At 28.3% G+C, this 16,859-nt stretch overlaps 1 protein-coding gene across 1 annotated transcript; it reads right to left on the bottom strand.

The window, feature by feature from the left end:
* Positions 1 to 10,294: 10,294 nt before the first annotated feature.
* LOC100200486 (transmembrane protein 11, mitochondrial) lies at positions 10,295 to 16,396 on the bottom strand. Its single transcript, XM_065804044.1, has 2 exons — positions 16,265 to 16,396; positions 10,295 to 10,864 (listed from the first exon to the last, which is right to left on the bottom strand). Exons 1-2 carry the CDS (start codon positions 16,285 to 16,287, stop codon positions 10,339 to 10,341), a joined length of 549 nt encoding a protein of 182 aa, XP_065660116.1. The 5' UTR covers positions 16,288 to 16,396; the 3' UTR covers positions 10,295 to 10,338.
* Positions 16,397 to 16,859: the final 463 nt, after the last annotated feature.

The following is a 16,859-nucleotide window of genomic DNA, read 5'->3' as shown; positions in this document are numbered from 1 at the left end:
GGCAGTATAAAATAATGTAAAAAAAAAAAATTTAAAACATCAGTTTCATATACTACATACATTATCAAATACTATAATAACTTCTAGATAAGAATTTTAAATTTCGACATCTCTTTAAGCGTAACGAAAGTTTCTGTCTCACTATGATTGGTTGAAATTTGAACGATTTTAAATTGAGTTTTCTCAAAAATCACTTAATCAATTGTCATGATTTTTTTTATAATGTTGCTAACATAATTAGTTTTCTTGTGCGTGAGTGAAATTTTGTTTACCCCTCGTTAGTTTCTGCAATGTTGAGTAAAGAAACAGAAAATAAAAAATAATTTGAAATTTTACGTAGAAAATCCATCGTTCTCATTTTCCATGATTTCGAAAGCATGTAAAGTTCCAAAATCAACTGTTGGAACTATTATAAAATATTAAAAGGGAAAAAAACTGTAAAAATAAAATCGTGAAGTGGTGTAAAAACAAGATTTATTTCCAAAAAGAAGGCAAAATCAATAGTCGACTTAATTCATCAAAATCCGACTCAGTCACAAAAAGATTTAGCTACGAAGTTTAAATGCAATAAATCTTTCATTCAAAGAATATTCAAAAAAAGAAAATCTGAAAGCATATTACAAGAAAAAAGTATCAAAAGAGACGCTTGATAGAGAAATCGAGGCAATTATATGAGCTAAAAATTTGTTTAAATTAATTACGAAACAAAATTTATGCATATTAGAGGGCGATTAAACTTACTGTAAAAAAGATCACTCTATGCTTCCAGGTAATCAATACTATTATCAGCCAAAACGTTATTAAGTTACCGACAAATTTAAGTACATTTAAAAAAAGAAAACCACTTTCAAGTTCCGTGTATGTCATGCTATTTGCAGTTAAGTTTTCAAAAGCTCTCCTTTCAAAACAAATCTTTGACACTAGATCTATATGTGAGTGAATGCTTAAAAAAACTTCTTTCTCTAATTAAAAAGCGCAAATAATCAACCTTGTTTTAGCCTAATCTGGCATCGATGCATTATTCCAAAAAAGTAATTCAATGGCATACGAAAAATAGAGTCAATTTTGTTTGGTGGATTAGTTATCCAAAGGATGCTAATCCACCAAACTGTCCGGAGCAGCGAATTATCGAATCTTACTGGGCAATTGTAAAGGAAATGTTGAGGAAGAGGCAAATGTGAAAATAGTGTTAAAATTTCCGAGATTTATGGATTAATGCTACATAAAAAGTGACGCAAAGTAAACTTGTGGAAATGATGGCGGGTACTTTCCAAAAACCTAAATTTCTTGCACGTCATAAAGTTAAGGCTAAATTTATTTTTATTGAAAAAAAAATTAATCATGTAAGCATCATTATAAAAAAAAACCCGTTAGAATTGGTTAAATTGAGAAAATTCAATTTAAAATTGTCCATATTTCAATCGATCATAGTGATAATGAAAAACATTGAGCAACTCCAGCTGTCTCCATTGGGCTTGACGAACCATTATGGTTAGTGCTACAATTAAGTGTATAAAGAAACTCAAAGTATTCGTTTGTGTGTGTGTTTTTTTCTTCCCATTGATCACATTGGTAGCATACTTTAGATTTGATGTGGTACTCAATACATTTTTTAATATCACTAAAAACTATATTTACGACATCCTTAAAAGAAGAGCATCCTTGCTTTTCTCAGGCATTGTCTCAAGAAACTGTATTATCTGACGTGCTCACACCAAAATCGTTATTCTCAGCAGCTAATTTATTTATAAAGTTTAGAGCAACTTTTATGTTTCTAAGCAACTTTTATGTTTCTAAGCAACTTTTATGTTTCTAAACAACTTATCACTTTAATTTTTATGTGTGTAATAAATTTTATGTTTAAACAACTATTATGTTTCCTTAAATGTCATGTAATGTTTTATGGATTTGTGGAGATAAATTCATAAAGTTGTTTGAGCAGCATGTCTCTTTCCTATTTCTACCATGGCAATAATGGATCTGATATTAACATCCGATTGATATTGCCCATTATAGTGTGCAATATCAATCGAATGGAGTAAAAAGGTTTACTCCATTTTCTCACGGAGTAAACCTTTTTACTCCATGTGCAGACAGAGACTGTGCAACTAAACTCAAAAAAAAAAAAAAGTCCTTCCTTTCGTGACAAACCTATAACAAGTTCAATACCCCTTGATTAACATTAAGAACAAATAACAGTATCCTCTATGATATTGTTTTAAAACCAAGCTACCCAACATGGTGTAACAGTGGAAACTTTGATTCGTTATAAGATAACACGGTGATCTGTTTTCTGATATTTAACAGTAGGTAGTGGAAATGACTTTTTTCAGTTTTTATTCTGCCTTGCTTACTAAAAAAAATGAACTCTTTACAGTATTTTTAGTTTTTTTTTTTAATGGTTTTCTCTTTTATATTTTTTAACAGTGTACGTAGTAGCTGAAAAATTGCATCTTAATATCATATTTTAACTTCAAGTGATAAAGCATCGAAGTTGTGTATTGTTGGGGTATTTTATTTTTGAACATTTATTTCAATTTCTAGCTTAAATTATCTAATCTTAACTTTAGATCAAATCAAAACCCTTATTATGATTAAATATATAAGTATTTATTTATGTATTTTATCTAAACACACATATTTGTTAAATTTTTTAAATAATTGTTTTCTTTCTTATTTCTTTTCTGTGTTATACTTCGGTCTTGGCAAGAAACGTGTTAACTACCCTAATAAAAATACTATTACTGCAATAAAAAAATTTTGTTAATGTTTTTCTATTTACTATTTTAACATGGAATGGGTAGGAATAGTAAACTTAGATGAAAATTTTTCAAAAACCTACATGTCAGTTTTTTTATTTTAAATCTCAATTAAAACCAAATGCTAAAACCATAGATTGAGCAGCCGTGGCGCGAGTTCTGGCTCAGAATGTGTCAGAAGGTTTCAGAAGGTTCGTGAAGGTTTCAGAAGGTCCGTGATTTGACACTAATTGTAGCTCAATAAGCAACATTGGTTAGGAAGGAGGCAGTTAAAAATTTGATTTAAATAGTTATAATCCTAAAAGGGAATTGTGGTGGTCATTGAAAAGGAAGCCCGTTTCGGGTATTTTAAACCAGTGTAGGACGATGTACCTTTGATCGATGCAAATTGCGATTCAATTTTTGCAAATTTTGAGTGACAAGATTTGTAAAAATTAAGTGATATTTAAATACTAAATTGCTTAGGAGGTTAAAAGGAAAAATTAGTTTTAGTAAAATTGGCACACTGCAAGTATGCATTACGCGTATACATTAATGCAAACAAGCTTATTTGCATAAGAGTATGCTTTGGCAAATCATTAAAAAATGAAACTTCATGGATAAAGTAAAATAAAATAATGTGCTAGTAAACAATGGCTACAAGATTTTTTCAAAAGAAATAGTTATAAGTTATATTTTAAGTTATATTTTAAGAAAAACCACCAAAAAGAAAAAAAAAATTTCATACTTAGATAAAATAAAAAAACTTCTTTAAGGTACTTCTATACAATTTGACAACTTTTTTCTTAAAATATATTAACTGTTAGTATAGTTAACATAAATTACTAATATTGGTCAAATGAAGAAACAATAAAATTTTTTTTTTTTTTATTCAATCCTAATAAAAAAGTGTAGTTTGGTCCCAAAAAGGGGCTAAACCCTTGACTGTTAAACTTTGAAATTTGCATAATTGATTAATAACAATGTAAACTGCAATCTGTGCCACTTTCACGTTCAAACTATCAAAACTTTTAAAAATATTCATTTTCATCAGAATTGGTGATTTTCACAGTTTTCTCGTCTATTCAAAATTTTATAAGTATAAATCTGAATAAGCGAGACTCTTAATTGAAAGTCATTTTGTAGCTGTATTAGTAACGAAATTTTTGCAAAATTTCAAAAATTTTCATAAAGTATTAGTAAAGATATTATGTAAACGGTAACCGAAACAATAAAAAACATGTTCTGTGAAAAAACGGTTTTAAAAATCAGATAATATTTATTAACATAAAACAAAACAGAACTAACTCAATGGGATCCAGAATTTAGGGTTGGCATTCTTTAATGTCTTTTTTTTTTAATATAAACTCTTTTCTTAGACTTTTTTACTTTTCTCTGTGTTTTTAAAATATTAGAAGAGTATTTACAATGAATAAAAGCTCTATTATGGCCACTTTTTAATGCATTTTTTTCAAAAAACTTTCGCGTGGAATATTAAAACAACTAAAAACATTTCCAATACAATTAATACCATCATTGAAACTTATGATGGCAGAATACACATCAGTTGTAAATACTTTTCTACAATAAATAATTTCTACAATAAATACTTTTCTACAATAAATAATAAATTGTAAATACTTTGCTACAATAAGTAGATTTGGGACAGCGCACAGTGGGCCAGAATGCACTTTTACTGGACAAAATTCATAACTAATTTAATATTAGAGCTATATTCACTAAAATTAGTATGAGTACTAATATGATGTCTGCGCTTTTTATGAAGGTTATATTTTTTTATTTCGTTGCTATGGATACCTTTATTTTGCTTAGCAACAACCTACTTTTGTTATCTGCAGATATTTTATAAGTGCTATATTCACTAAATTTGGCATGAGTACCAATATGAGATCACACTTCTTACAAAAGTGATAGTTTTTTAAATTTAGTTGTTATGGATACTTATATTGCTTAGTTACCGGATACTTTCCTTAGTTACAAAGTGGTAAATTGATATTTGAATATCTTATCGGATTTTTGACCCACCTATATTGAATAAAAATTGAGTATTTAGGTAAATAATGTTTTAGGAATAATAAAAGCAAAAAATAGTGCAAGAAAACGTTATCAATTTTAAATTACATCAAAAAATTATAAAACAATAATATCGTTTGAAGATTGTTTAAGTAATTGTAAAACATCTGAAGGAAATGCTTTATGATTTGTTTGGTGTGATGTTGATTTACGCAATGATGAAATAACAGGATCACTGGAAACTAGGAGTCTATTAATAAGATCAGTATTTGTTGCTTTTCTGGATGTTTTTCGGCTGAAATTTTCGCGATAAGATTTAAAGTCTTTATTTCTAGCCTCTTGAGCTTCCTCTGACATAAGTCCGATGGGTAATGTAAGGCTTTTAATTATGTCATGTCCATGTATCAATACTTTGTGAACTGATTGAGCCATGTAATACCATGGATAAAGGGACACATATAGTCTAAAAGTGTCAAAACAATAATCCTTGAACTTTAAGCAGTCTATTTCATATCCTAAAGAGAGCGTTACCAAGATAATGTAAAATCTGAATATAAGGTTTTGCTTGCCACTTTCTTGTTTCTTTTTTATATGCAATGTGCAATAACATCTCAAAAAATCGAATCCATGCATGAAGACTGGAAAGACCATATTTGAACTCTCTGTTAGTATAATCTATATTAAGGATATCAAGACTATTCATATTTTTTGGAGAGACACCACACACTGAACAGCATTGGTATGAGTTATTTTTTTCAGATAATACTGTTTGAACCTTCCCATCAATCATTGTAAGTTCAATAATACAATTCACTTCAATAGAAGATCCGCAAACCTCTAATAAAATCATACCCAAGCTTTCTATCTCACTTTTAATGTACTGATCTTCTTCAATCACTGATTCCTTGGATTCCATTTTGTATGCAAATCTTATGGGTCTACAATAGGCTGTGGAGGACGACTTTTGATTTCTCCAAATAGGCACCTTTTCGTTGCTGTTGTTAAATCCAGTCAAATCCAATGGGACAAGACAAGTAATAAATAATGATTCTTCACGCTTTAAATCTCTGTTAATGTCGGGTTCTGATAAAACTTCTTTATAAATGCTTTGGCCAGTAGCACCATCAAAACCAGCCTTACACGTTAGTATCATTGTTTTTATTGCTTTGTCGTTCAATATCAAGTGCCTTAGCACAGGTTCCTGAACTGCACAGATTCTTTGCAAAGTATGAGCCATTAAATCTTTTAAAGGAACTGAAGCTGAATAGTCCTCCACTGTTATGTTTGCAGGATAACATTTCAATTTTGCATCTCTGACATCATTGTAAGCGGGGTAGATGTTATATTTTTTCTCCAAGGCTCCGCTTCTAATCAATTGATAGGAAGCTTTTGTCAGACTTGCATCAATTATTAAAGCCAGTGCTTCGTCTGCTGAATATTTATTTGCTTTATCTGTATTTGATATATTTAAAACATTCTTGGCAGCAATAACAACAGATTCATCTCTAAATTTTTTATTAGCAGCAAAAAATAATTCATTGGATGAATGAGATTCAATTAAACAAGATACACGCCGTTTTTTAGTTTTATTAGAACTATTATCAAATGCAACTGGTTTTCGACCACGTCTACTTGCAGTTGGTTCATTGTCTTTTTTTCTGACAATTAAATATTCATTAAGCCAGTTCACAAACTTCTTTTCAAAATTTTTCACAGTATAGTTTGCAGATTTCCACTTTTTTTTATACAAGTAAACCAATCGTTGAACAGCATGTCTAAAATCAACGTCTTTAAAATCAGCAAATTTTGGCTGAATAAATTTTAATATATCTTCAGTAATATTTTGTTTTGAAATACTAAAATTGCTTTTTTGGAGAAAATTATGAATGTCTAAGTTTAACAAAACCATATCTAAATAATTATTGTAACAAGTATTTTGTATTTACAAGTAAAATGTTATAATATATATGCCGCCTGGACTACTAATACTTGTTAGTAATTAAGTTACTACAAGTGTTAGTAATTAAAATTAAAAGTAATTAAATTACTGTCAGTGTTAGTAATTAAATTACTAACAACTACCGAAAATATGTTGTTGCTATGTTATGCAAAGTAAAGTATCCATAGTAACCAAAAAAAGTTAACCTCATAAGAATTCTGAATCTCATTTTAATACATACCCCCAATATTGTGTATTTAGCGCAAGTAAAATACTGTTAAAACAACGTTAATGTAAAAATAAGTTGTTGCTATGCAAAATTTAGTACCATAGCAACCAAGTTAAAACATACATAAAATCTGAACGGGGATTTAAGGGGACGAGTAATCAATTAAAACTCGATTGAAGCATCATATAACTCAAATAAATATAAGACAACACATGGCAAATTGTGGTAATTATTAGTTATTGTGCGGCAAAAAATAAGTTTCTTAAGAATTTTTTTTTTTTAATCTGTGATTTTCAAAGTATAACTGAGATAACATGCTATGACAAATTTATTTCACACATTGGTTTTTCTTATCTCTAAATACTCTAGAATAACATGTACTAATTTTTTGTTTCAAAAACGTAGATGTAATTGAAATATAACACAACGTTGATGTCACCGTTAATTACTTATTTATAATTTTTTTTATTTTTTATTTTATCTCAATATTCAAATGCTTAGAGTCCTGGTAACTAAGGGATTTAATATAAATAAATTATCAATAGATTTCTCCTAATATATGTAGATACTAAAATTAAATAGGTTTTCAAGATTAGACAACTAAAATTTTTCCCATTTTGTCCACCTACTGGCCCACTGTGCAACGATACTCTGACTTTATCATTCAATAAAAGATTTGACAAACATTCTATCATCATTTCTTTTTCGCAACAAATTTTCTGGACGTAGTAGCTTCACTGAAACTGTGTTGACATGCTTTTTTCATTCATAAGTGTTTCCACGTCGTGGTAAAAGACGAAGATACTAACCACTTCTACTCAAGTTGAAGCCAATCTTCGTCAGCTCTTTCTGAAGATCATCCAAAGCGGAGACACTACGAAGACATTCTGTCCTTCGACGCTCGTCTGCTGCTGACGAATTTTGCACAATTATTATTAGGTTTGTTGATAAAAGTTCTGGTTAATCAATTTCGAGCCGTGGTTGTCCAGTATGGTTTCGTATAAACTGTCTCAATGCACTTGATACTTCAGGGTTGTTTTGACAAACTGTTCGATGCCCTCTTTAAGTTTTTGTCTCCGTTTTCTTTGTCGTGCCGATTCATGAATCAATCTGAAAACAAAATATTACACAAATATTTGATTCCGTTATAAAACCTTCCATACTTAAGGTTTTCTGGATTCTGCGAACTTTGTAAATCCTCAATTAAAAATTCTTACTGACAATAAAAGTTTGAAAGTTTATGCCTGTTTAAAAGTTTGGTTCTTATGGGCAAGACATCTTTTTATATTCTTAAATACGCTCTATTTGATATATCTCTTAACATTTACCTGTCCAAGTTTTTTTTTTCTCTTTTTATGTCTTGTTTCAAATTATCTAATTGTTTCCTTGTTACAGTAGACAAACCACAATCGCGTACGATGAAATCTGTGATTCAAGATTGAGATTTTCTTCCGATTTTTAACTTGCACCGGATTTGGTCCTTCCTTCTCGTTTGATGTTAAATCTAAATAAGGAAATACCCAAAAATGAACTATTATAAATTCTTGACAATTATAGAGATTTGATGGAGAGAAATTGGTCGAGTTGTCCAATTATGATGAATAAAACTATGCGATTGCGATATAGTCGTACAATGTAGTTTAATTACCAATTCGGTTGAATTCAATATATAGAAAATCACGAGAGAAAAAGTTTGTAAATTATTACAAAAAATGGCTTACTAAGTTCAATCCTTTCAGGTTCTGTCGTAGTTGCGTTCGGAAAACTTTGTATTTTATTTGACGATGACGGCACTGGATGGATATCTTTTTTCTTTTTGCTAGGCGGTGATAAAGCATTTCCCCAGAATGACATGATTGATCCTTTTGACTTTGTTGCTTTCACTTTTAACTCGTTTACTTTTTTTCATACAAAGACGGATCATATTTTACTATTTTCCACAACTCCTGTGCGTGCTGATACTGCTTTTGTTTTTCAAGTGTTGAATACGCTTTCTTACATAACTCAAGGAGTTGAAGATACTTTTTCTCGTTCCCAACAGATTCGTTCGACATCTTGGAAATAAACAGTTTTTTTGTTGTTGTAAAGCATCCAGTTATTCGAATAGAAAAATAAAAGTTTTTGTTTATTTGAAAATAAACGACTTAATAATAAGATTCAGTGTCGTTAAAGCAAAAAACGTAAAAATTATTGTTTTTTATAATCAGAAAAAAATACATTTTAACTAAAAAAATTTAAAGTAGTACATCGTTTATTAAAAGTTAATAATAAAATATTGAGATGATAAAAATTAATTTGTTGTAACGTTTTCATTGAAAAGATAAAAACTAGGTTGCGTAATTAAAAAAAAAACAATTCAAAAAAAAATTTGCTTTCAATGTCCAATCGACTTTACTGAAGATAAAAAAAAATTTGATCAGCGATCGCTCGCTTCCTATTTTCTTTCAGTGACCGAAGTCAGAAAAAAATATGATTTTTTACATTCGAGAAATTCATTGTTTTTTGTTAATATACAGATCAAGTTTTGCGAATAATTTTTGAGAAAGATGGTCAAACCGCGTAGGTACTCGCTGTCTTGAACACCCCCCTTCCCTTGTACGTTTTTTGGAAACCTTCACTCCCCCCATATCTGCGTACGTACCTTATGGATGCACCCTAAGCCGACTGTCATAAAGTTTTAATTTTAACAACAGTTTATTATATACTGGTTTGTAATTAATTTGTAAATGAAAGAAAATTTGTATATTAATTCTTTGGAAAATAAAGTAATTACTATAAATATCTATTAAACTTTGTTTTGCAATAATTTTTTTTTACGTAAGGGGCCATTTATAAAGTACGTTCGCAGGTATGGGAGAGGGGGGTTTCCCAAAAACGAACGAACACGTACAAGGGGCGGGGGGGGGGGAGGAGGATGGGGTGTTCAAGACAGAGTATGTACGCGATTTGACCATCACTCATTTTTTCATTGCTTCATTCAAAAAATTTGATAAACGTGTTTATAAAACGTTTTTTTTTAGCGGTTTTTGGTGATTAGATCATAAAATAAAAAATGACTAAAAAATTATGATTTTGAATATAAAACTTGACTTTTAATCAATTTTTCGAACCTTTCAAACTATCTGATATGGTCTACTTAATATAACGAGACTGTAACGAGTCGTGAAGAGATTAACATGACCAGATTTCACTGTATACCTAAATCTAATTTATATAAACTTTTTTTTCGAGTTAAACTGTTTTTTTAAGAAAACTTAAATATAACAATAAAAAACGGTTTTTAAACAAATGACTTTAAATGATTTTAAAATCAAGCAATTTAAAAACAAATCAATAGAGTTAAAAACTAATTAATAAAGTTAAACATAAATTTTTAAAACTTAAGAAGAAAAAATCATTTACAACTTATAAAATATTCGATACAACTTCCAACTAATCGTTGCTAAAATGCAACACGATAATATATTGTGTAATCGTTTCCTATACTTGTCATCCTTATACACCAATATCAACGGTGTTGCAGATGAAAGAGTTTGTGATTGCAACTGTTCGATTTTTCTTGCATTTAATTCAATTTGGTATTTACAGCAGGGATCAAACTGCCAACTAAGATCGTATAAAGTTGTACAAAGGATGTTGACGCTGGATAATGGAATAAGAACATAAGGTTGTAATCTCACAGAAAAGACTAGTGGAGTTATAAGAAAACTGATGCCTGTTAAAACAGAGGTTTTATGTAGAAAATTCCCTACTTGAATCCATTTAGTTGTTTCATCACCAATAGATACCGGTTCAATAATAATATGTTGGACTTTAGATTCAAGAGCTCTTTCTAGCTGTTCTTCTAGAAACTCTGACGTATTGTAATCTTTCTCATATATCTCTCGTATTACTGTAAACTTTGGCTTTGAAATACTTAACTCGCTAAAGACAATTAAAATAATTATTATATAATAATATGTAAAAAGATTAGTACATTTGTCCAACAATATCTATAGAGTAGTCCGTGATTATCTGTACACTTTTATCCAAGATCATCTGTATTTTTTTTTACTCCAACAACATCTGTCAAATATCATCTGAAAATTCAATGACCCCTAACAACATCTTTTGGAAGATATGATAGGAAGATACATTTGGTAATTTTTCTCTAAAACTAATAATATCTGTAACAATTTTTTCCGGATGTAACTACATCTGAAAAAAACCATATATGAAACTACATCTGGTTAAAATAATGCATTAATATTTAATTTTTTTTTTCAGATGTAACTACATCTGAAAAAACCCATATATATGAAACTACATCTAGTTAATACCTAGTTAAATGCATTATAATTTAATATTTTCATAAAATTCTGTAGTTATATTTAATATAATTGAAAAGATGTAACTACATCTGTAAAATCTCCAGATGTAGTTGTACAGATGTTATTATACTTAGAAAATTGAAAAGATATAACTACATCTGTAGTAACCATATAGATTTTAAACAGATGTTATTAGACATCAATGAAATTTCAGATGTTGTTGGACAGATGTTATTTTACCACAGTGTTTTTACAAATGTTGTTGGACAGATGTAGTTATCCATCATTATATTTACAGATGTTGTTGGACAGATATTATTAGACAGCAAATACTGATGTTGTTACCCTGACCCAATATTATGATATATTATATATAGCAGCTATTGGAATTAGGGTCAGCAATGCCAACCTAAAAGTGTTTGTAACCCCTCTATGTCAATTTTTTTTTTTGCCGACCTCTAACAGTTTAAGCTCGACAATTTATTGCAGACATCATTTTTTCTAATTCCGAGGGCTGATATAGTAATATTTAAAACCAGATGTTATGATTGTAATAAAAGAATATGTACATAAGGGTTAGGTTTATTATCATAGAAAAATTTTAAAAGTATAAAAAAGTTTAAAAGTTTTTTCCCACCTAATATTTTGATAATTCACAAAGAAATTTCCAAACTGTATTACTTACACAGACACTAAAACTGATGAACTATCAAGAATAACAACTAAACAAGTTTACTACACAAACCAACCCTATAATTGCAACACTATTTATTTAAAGAGGGGATAGGAATGATCATTTTAAACATTTTGTAGCATGTTTTATAAGCATTTTTTATACATATCATAAACAGTAAAAATAATTTCAACAAGTGCAAAATATTACTTTAATTTTTTTTCTGATGTTTGACAATATCTAGTTTTTCAATTCAAATATTTGCATTTTTTAATTATTTATACTTGTACTAGAGAGTTACAATGTATTTAGTGATCAATATGTTATGCCCTCGATATGCTTTTAAAAGGGACATATGCACTTATAGATTTATAGAAATTAAAAGAGCAAGACGTGAAAGTTTATTAACTAAACAGTTTAATTTTTAACTCAAAATTAAATCTTTCTGTATGTAAATTTATAATTACACTTAATACCCTCTGGCAGTTGACATTAGAGACTGAAACAGATAAGACAAACGATACAAGAAAAAAGAGTTGATTATTATTTTTTGAAAATGAAGCTAAAAACTTTACCCCTTATTTTGCATTAGAAAAATCTACATATTCTACAAACTTCAACAAACAACATTTATAATAAACAAAGCAAACAGTACTTTTAATGGAATAGTGAAAGAATCTAATGTGTGTCATGGAAGTGTGTCATGCGGTAGTGGTATAGTGGTAGAGCGCTCGCTTCATAAATGAGAGGTTCCGAGTTCGATTCCCACCATGTCCCTGGTAGTACCGCGCTCAACTTGTTTCTCCGCGCAGTGACCTTGTTCGTGTTTTGGAGTTATAGAGTTGAGAGAGGGTTATAACCACAAGTAGCCTCCTCATCTGTAGTGGCCTTCTCGGCCTTGGGGAGGTAAATTGCAAAAAAAAAAAAAAAAAAAAAAAGTGAAACACATTAGATTCTTTCACTATTCCATTAAAAGTAATGTTTGCTTTGTTTGGGTGGTTTTAGTGTGTAAAGTATATATATATATATATATATATATATATATATATATATATATATATATATATATATATATATATATATATATATATATATATATATATATATAGATCTATAGTTTGTTGGCTTTAGGAAGAGCGGAAGGAAAAAAGTGATTCTTACGCCAACACATACGTCACTTTTAATTACTTTTGACTTTCGTCCAACATTTCCGTGTTGGACGAAAGTCAAAACCATTAATTTAATTACAAATTAATTGTTATATAAAAAAACCACAAAAACGCAAATTTAAACGACCAGAATGTTTTTAAAAACATTCTGAATGTTTTTAAAAATATAAACAATGTTTTTATTTTTATTTTTTTTAATAAAATGTTTTTATTTTTATTTTTTTAATAAAATGTTTTTATTTTTATTTTTTTTACTGTAAATCATGCGCGGAGTGTTGCTACATCGACTATCTTATAGCCTGACTTGCAAGGGAGTGTTGCTACATCGACTATCTTATAGCCTGACTCGCAAGGGAGTGCTGCTACATCGACTGACAAATAGCCTGACTCGCAAGGGAGTGCTGCTACATCGACTGACAAATAGCCTGACCCGCAAGGGAGTGCTGCTACATCGACTGAGGGTTTGGTTGGGCAGGCAGTCTATCATTATAAAAAAAAAAAATTCCGGTCTTGCATTTTAATTTTTACTTTTTGTCAACAAAATATGGAAAAAACTTTCGGACAACATCTAAGGGTTCTATATATATATATATATATATATATATATATATATATATATATATATATATATATATATATATATATATATATATATATATATATATATATATATATATATATATATATATATATATATATATAGTTATTCCTGCACTCTAAGGTGTCTATTATCATTATTAATATTATTACACATTATGAGCATTTATTTATTTTCATAGCAAAATAATTATTAAAAAAAATTATTAATGACACCAACATAATTTTTCAAGCAACACCAACATAAAACTTATTATTTTTAACTAGGGTTTACACAAATTTTAAGCAAAATGACATATTTAAGTTATTGATAAATCACAGCATAAATAAAATCCATATTCACAAGAATTCACAAATCCATATTCACAAGAAACACTAGAACCCAAGTTAAAATGAAGTTATAATTCATCTTAGCTAAAGAAACTAAACAAATATTTATATGTTGTAATGGTGTAGAGGTACACTTATTGTAAGCAAGAGTTTTTTGCAGAGTAATTGCAGTGATTTTGAAGTCTGTACAACTTCAAAATCACTGCAAATTCGGTTATTTTTAGAAGATAAAAAGCACAGGAGAGTTCATCTATGGTGTAGCAAAAATCATCTGTGGTTATGGAAATGACAAAGTAAAAGTATAAAACATCAATAGTTGGAATACTGTAGCATGTCCATAGTGTAACATGTCAAGTAAACAATTATTGGAAAGAAGACAAGACAATTTATTAGTTTATGTCATAATAACTACTTGCAAAATGGTATTAGAAAGTTATTAGCTTTATTGCATACAAAAATCTAATTCTACATATCAATGAATTACAAACGCATCAGAAGTCAATGAATTTTCATTTTACCCTTTTTTAAATTGACTTAAGACTCATCTAAAAAGAAAAAATCAATTTTAATTTATTATTACTAATTACAAATTTTTTATTAATAAACCAAGTTTAATTTTTTTGATGTGTTTACAAGATACTCAACCTTATCAAAAAGAACTATTTTCAGAATTCTTTGAAACTTATAATCCTTGATTTCTTGGATTTTGAAATCAAAGAATTAAAGAATTATGCTGAATGTTTAACCAGTAAGATATTACTACTGCTTAAAATCATAGGAAAAACTTTAAGGATAGGATATGATGAAACTAATTTCTAGAGAAGACCCATTTTATGTACCTTAATTTAAAACTAAGAAAATTTTTTTGTCCATATTTAAAACTATGCTAATGACTAACAAAGAGCCAATAACCACTGATGATGCTTAAGCAGTAACAACACTTTGCTTTCATATTTTACAGAAAATGGTACAACTACCTATAAGTTTTTTAACTTTAAGAAGCAAATCCTTCATTACAAGACCTATTTTCTTTATACATACTTAAGATTCATGGAAAGCTTAGGCATCTTAACAAACAACAAAATATACAAACAACAAAAACAAATAAATCAATTTTTTCCTTAATCGTGTTTGTTACACACACTTTTCTATTCCTGCACAAATCTAATTTTTTTAAATCATCATGTCTTTCACTACTGACACCAAATCACAAAATGTAGTTTTGTATTTTAAATGTCTATGATATGGGGAAAGCCGAAGAGAAACATTTTTTATACAATTTTTTCTGAACTATGTTTCCCTAACTGCTATTATACCATAAACTATTAAAACTAAAAAATATGTCAATGAGAACTTGTTATTTAAAAACTTATAAATAACATATTGAATAAATAATTTTATAATATAATTGGTTTTTAAACAATAATATTAAACAAGATTTATTTGTTTTTGTTGTTTGTACATTTTTATATAGCTGTATATTTGCGTTTACTTTTTTAACATTTACTCATTTTTCAGGTTAAAAGTTTATTAGCCTATATAACATTACAAATTAATGTCAAAAAAAAAAAGTTAACTGACTAATTTATTAAATTGAATTTAAAAAGATAACTTTATTAAAAAGAGAACACGCCTAGAAGTTTTGTCTAACAAAAACAACGAAATTTACTTTTTTTTTTTTAACATTTGACACAAACTACAGAAGATAAAATTATATATGAAATTAAGCAAATCTTATCAAGGCATTCTCTCTCTCAAAAATAAATACATAAATAAACAAATAATAAAATAAATAATATATAAAATAAAACCCGAGACATTACAGTCAGTTCGATAATAGATTAAGTGTATAACGCATAAAACTTTAATTAACAATAATTAATAAGTGTGAAGTTTTAAGTTAAAATACGTTTTTACTTGATTGTCTGTCGGGAGAAAGTTATTTAAATTCGCTCAGTTTACTTTAATTTAACTTAAAACACTAGTGAAGTTTAAATAAATTAAATTTTAAACTTCAAACAACAACAACCACATTTAATTCTTGATTTAAAGATGTTTAAAATGTTAAAGATAACTGGGTAACTGATGCTTTTTACTTAGTATAATGAAAAATTTATAAACAAACTAAGCCGATTTTTCATTTCAGTATAGTAAGGAAAATAGCTTTTGTTATAGTTTGTATAAATAATTTATTTTAAAACAATAAAAAATAATATTTTAATAATAACACAAGTATATATTTTACCTGTCATCATCCGTTACTTTCATTTTGTGGTTCGCCGATTTTCTCTTCGGACTACATCGGACAAACCATGCACCGGGCGAGAAGACACTGCTCTGAGCAGGTTAGCAGATGATCCTCATTGCTCAGAAATTAGTGGCTTTTTTCGGTTACCGTTATATTTTTACTGCTAATGATTAAATTTAATAAACAAATCTTATCGCAAGGTACTAGATTGAAGTAAATATTAGTATGAATCTAATTTTAATTAATTATGACAAACAAAAAATCTGAGCAGCTCCAATGAAAGTAGAATTCTACCAGGTTATTTATTCTGCACGAATTAATTCATTAAAGAACTTAAGTTAGATTTACAACATTTAATACCTTAAATGTTTACTATAATTTTTACGTTGCAGCAAATTTAATGATTAACAGCTAAAATAAAAGTATTTAAGGTTAAAAAGAAATTAGGTAAATATAACTAAAACTCACAATTGAAACAAAATATATATTTAAAAATAATTCTTATTATGTATTTTTTATGTTTTAACCATCAAATAGTTTTTGTTTTTTTTTAATATATTTTAGAAATTGTTGAAGACAATATTTCGGAAAT

Source organism: Hydra vulgaris, chromosome 08 (genome assembly GCF_038396675.1).
Source record: "Hydra vulgaris chromosome 08, alternate assembly HydraT2T_AEP".
Taxonomy (NCBI): Eukaryota; Metazoa; Cnidaria; class Hydrozoa; order Anthoathecata; family Hydridae; genus Hydra; species Hydra vulgaris.
This window is presented reverse-complemented; position numbering and strand designations above follow the sequence as displayed.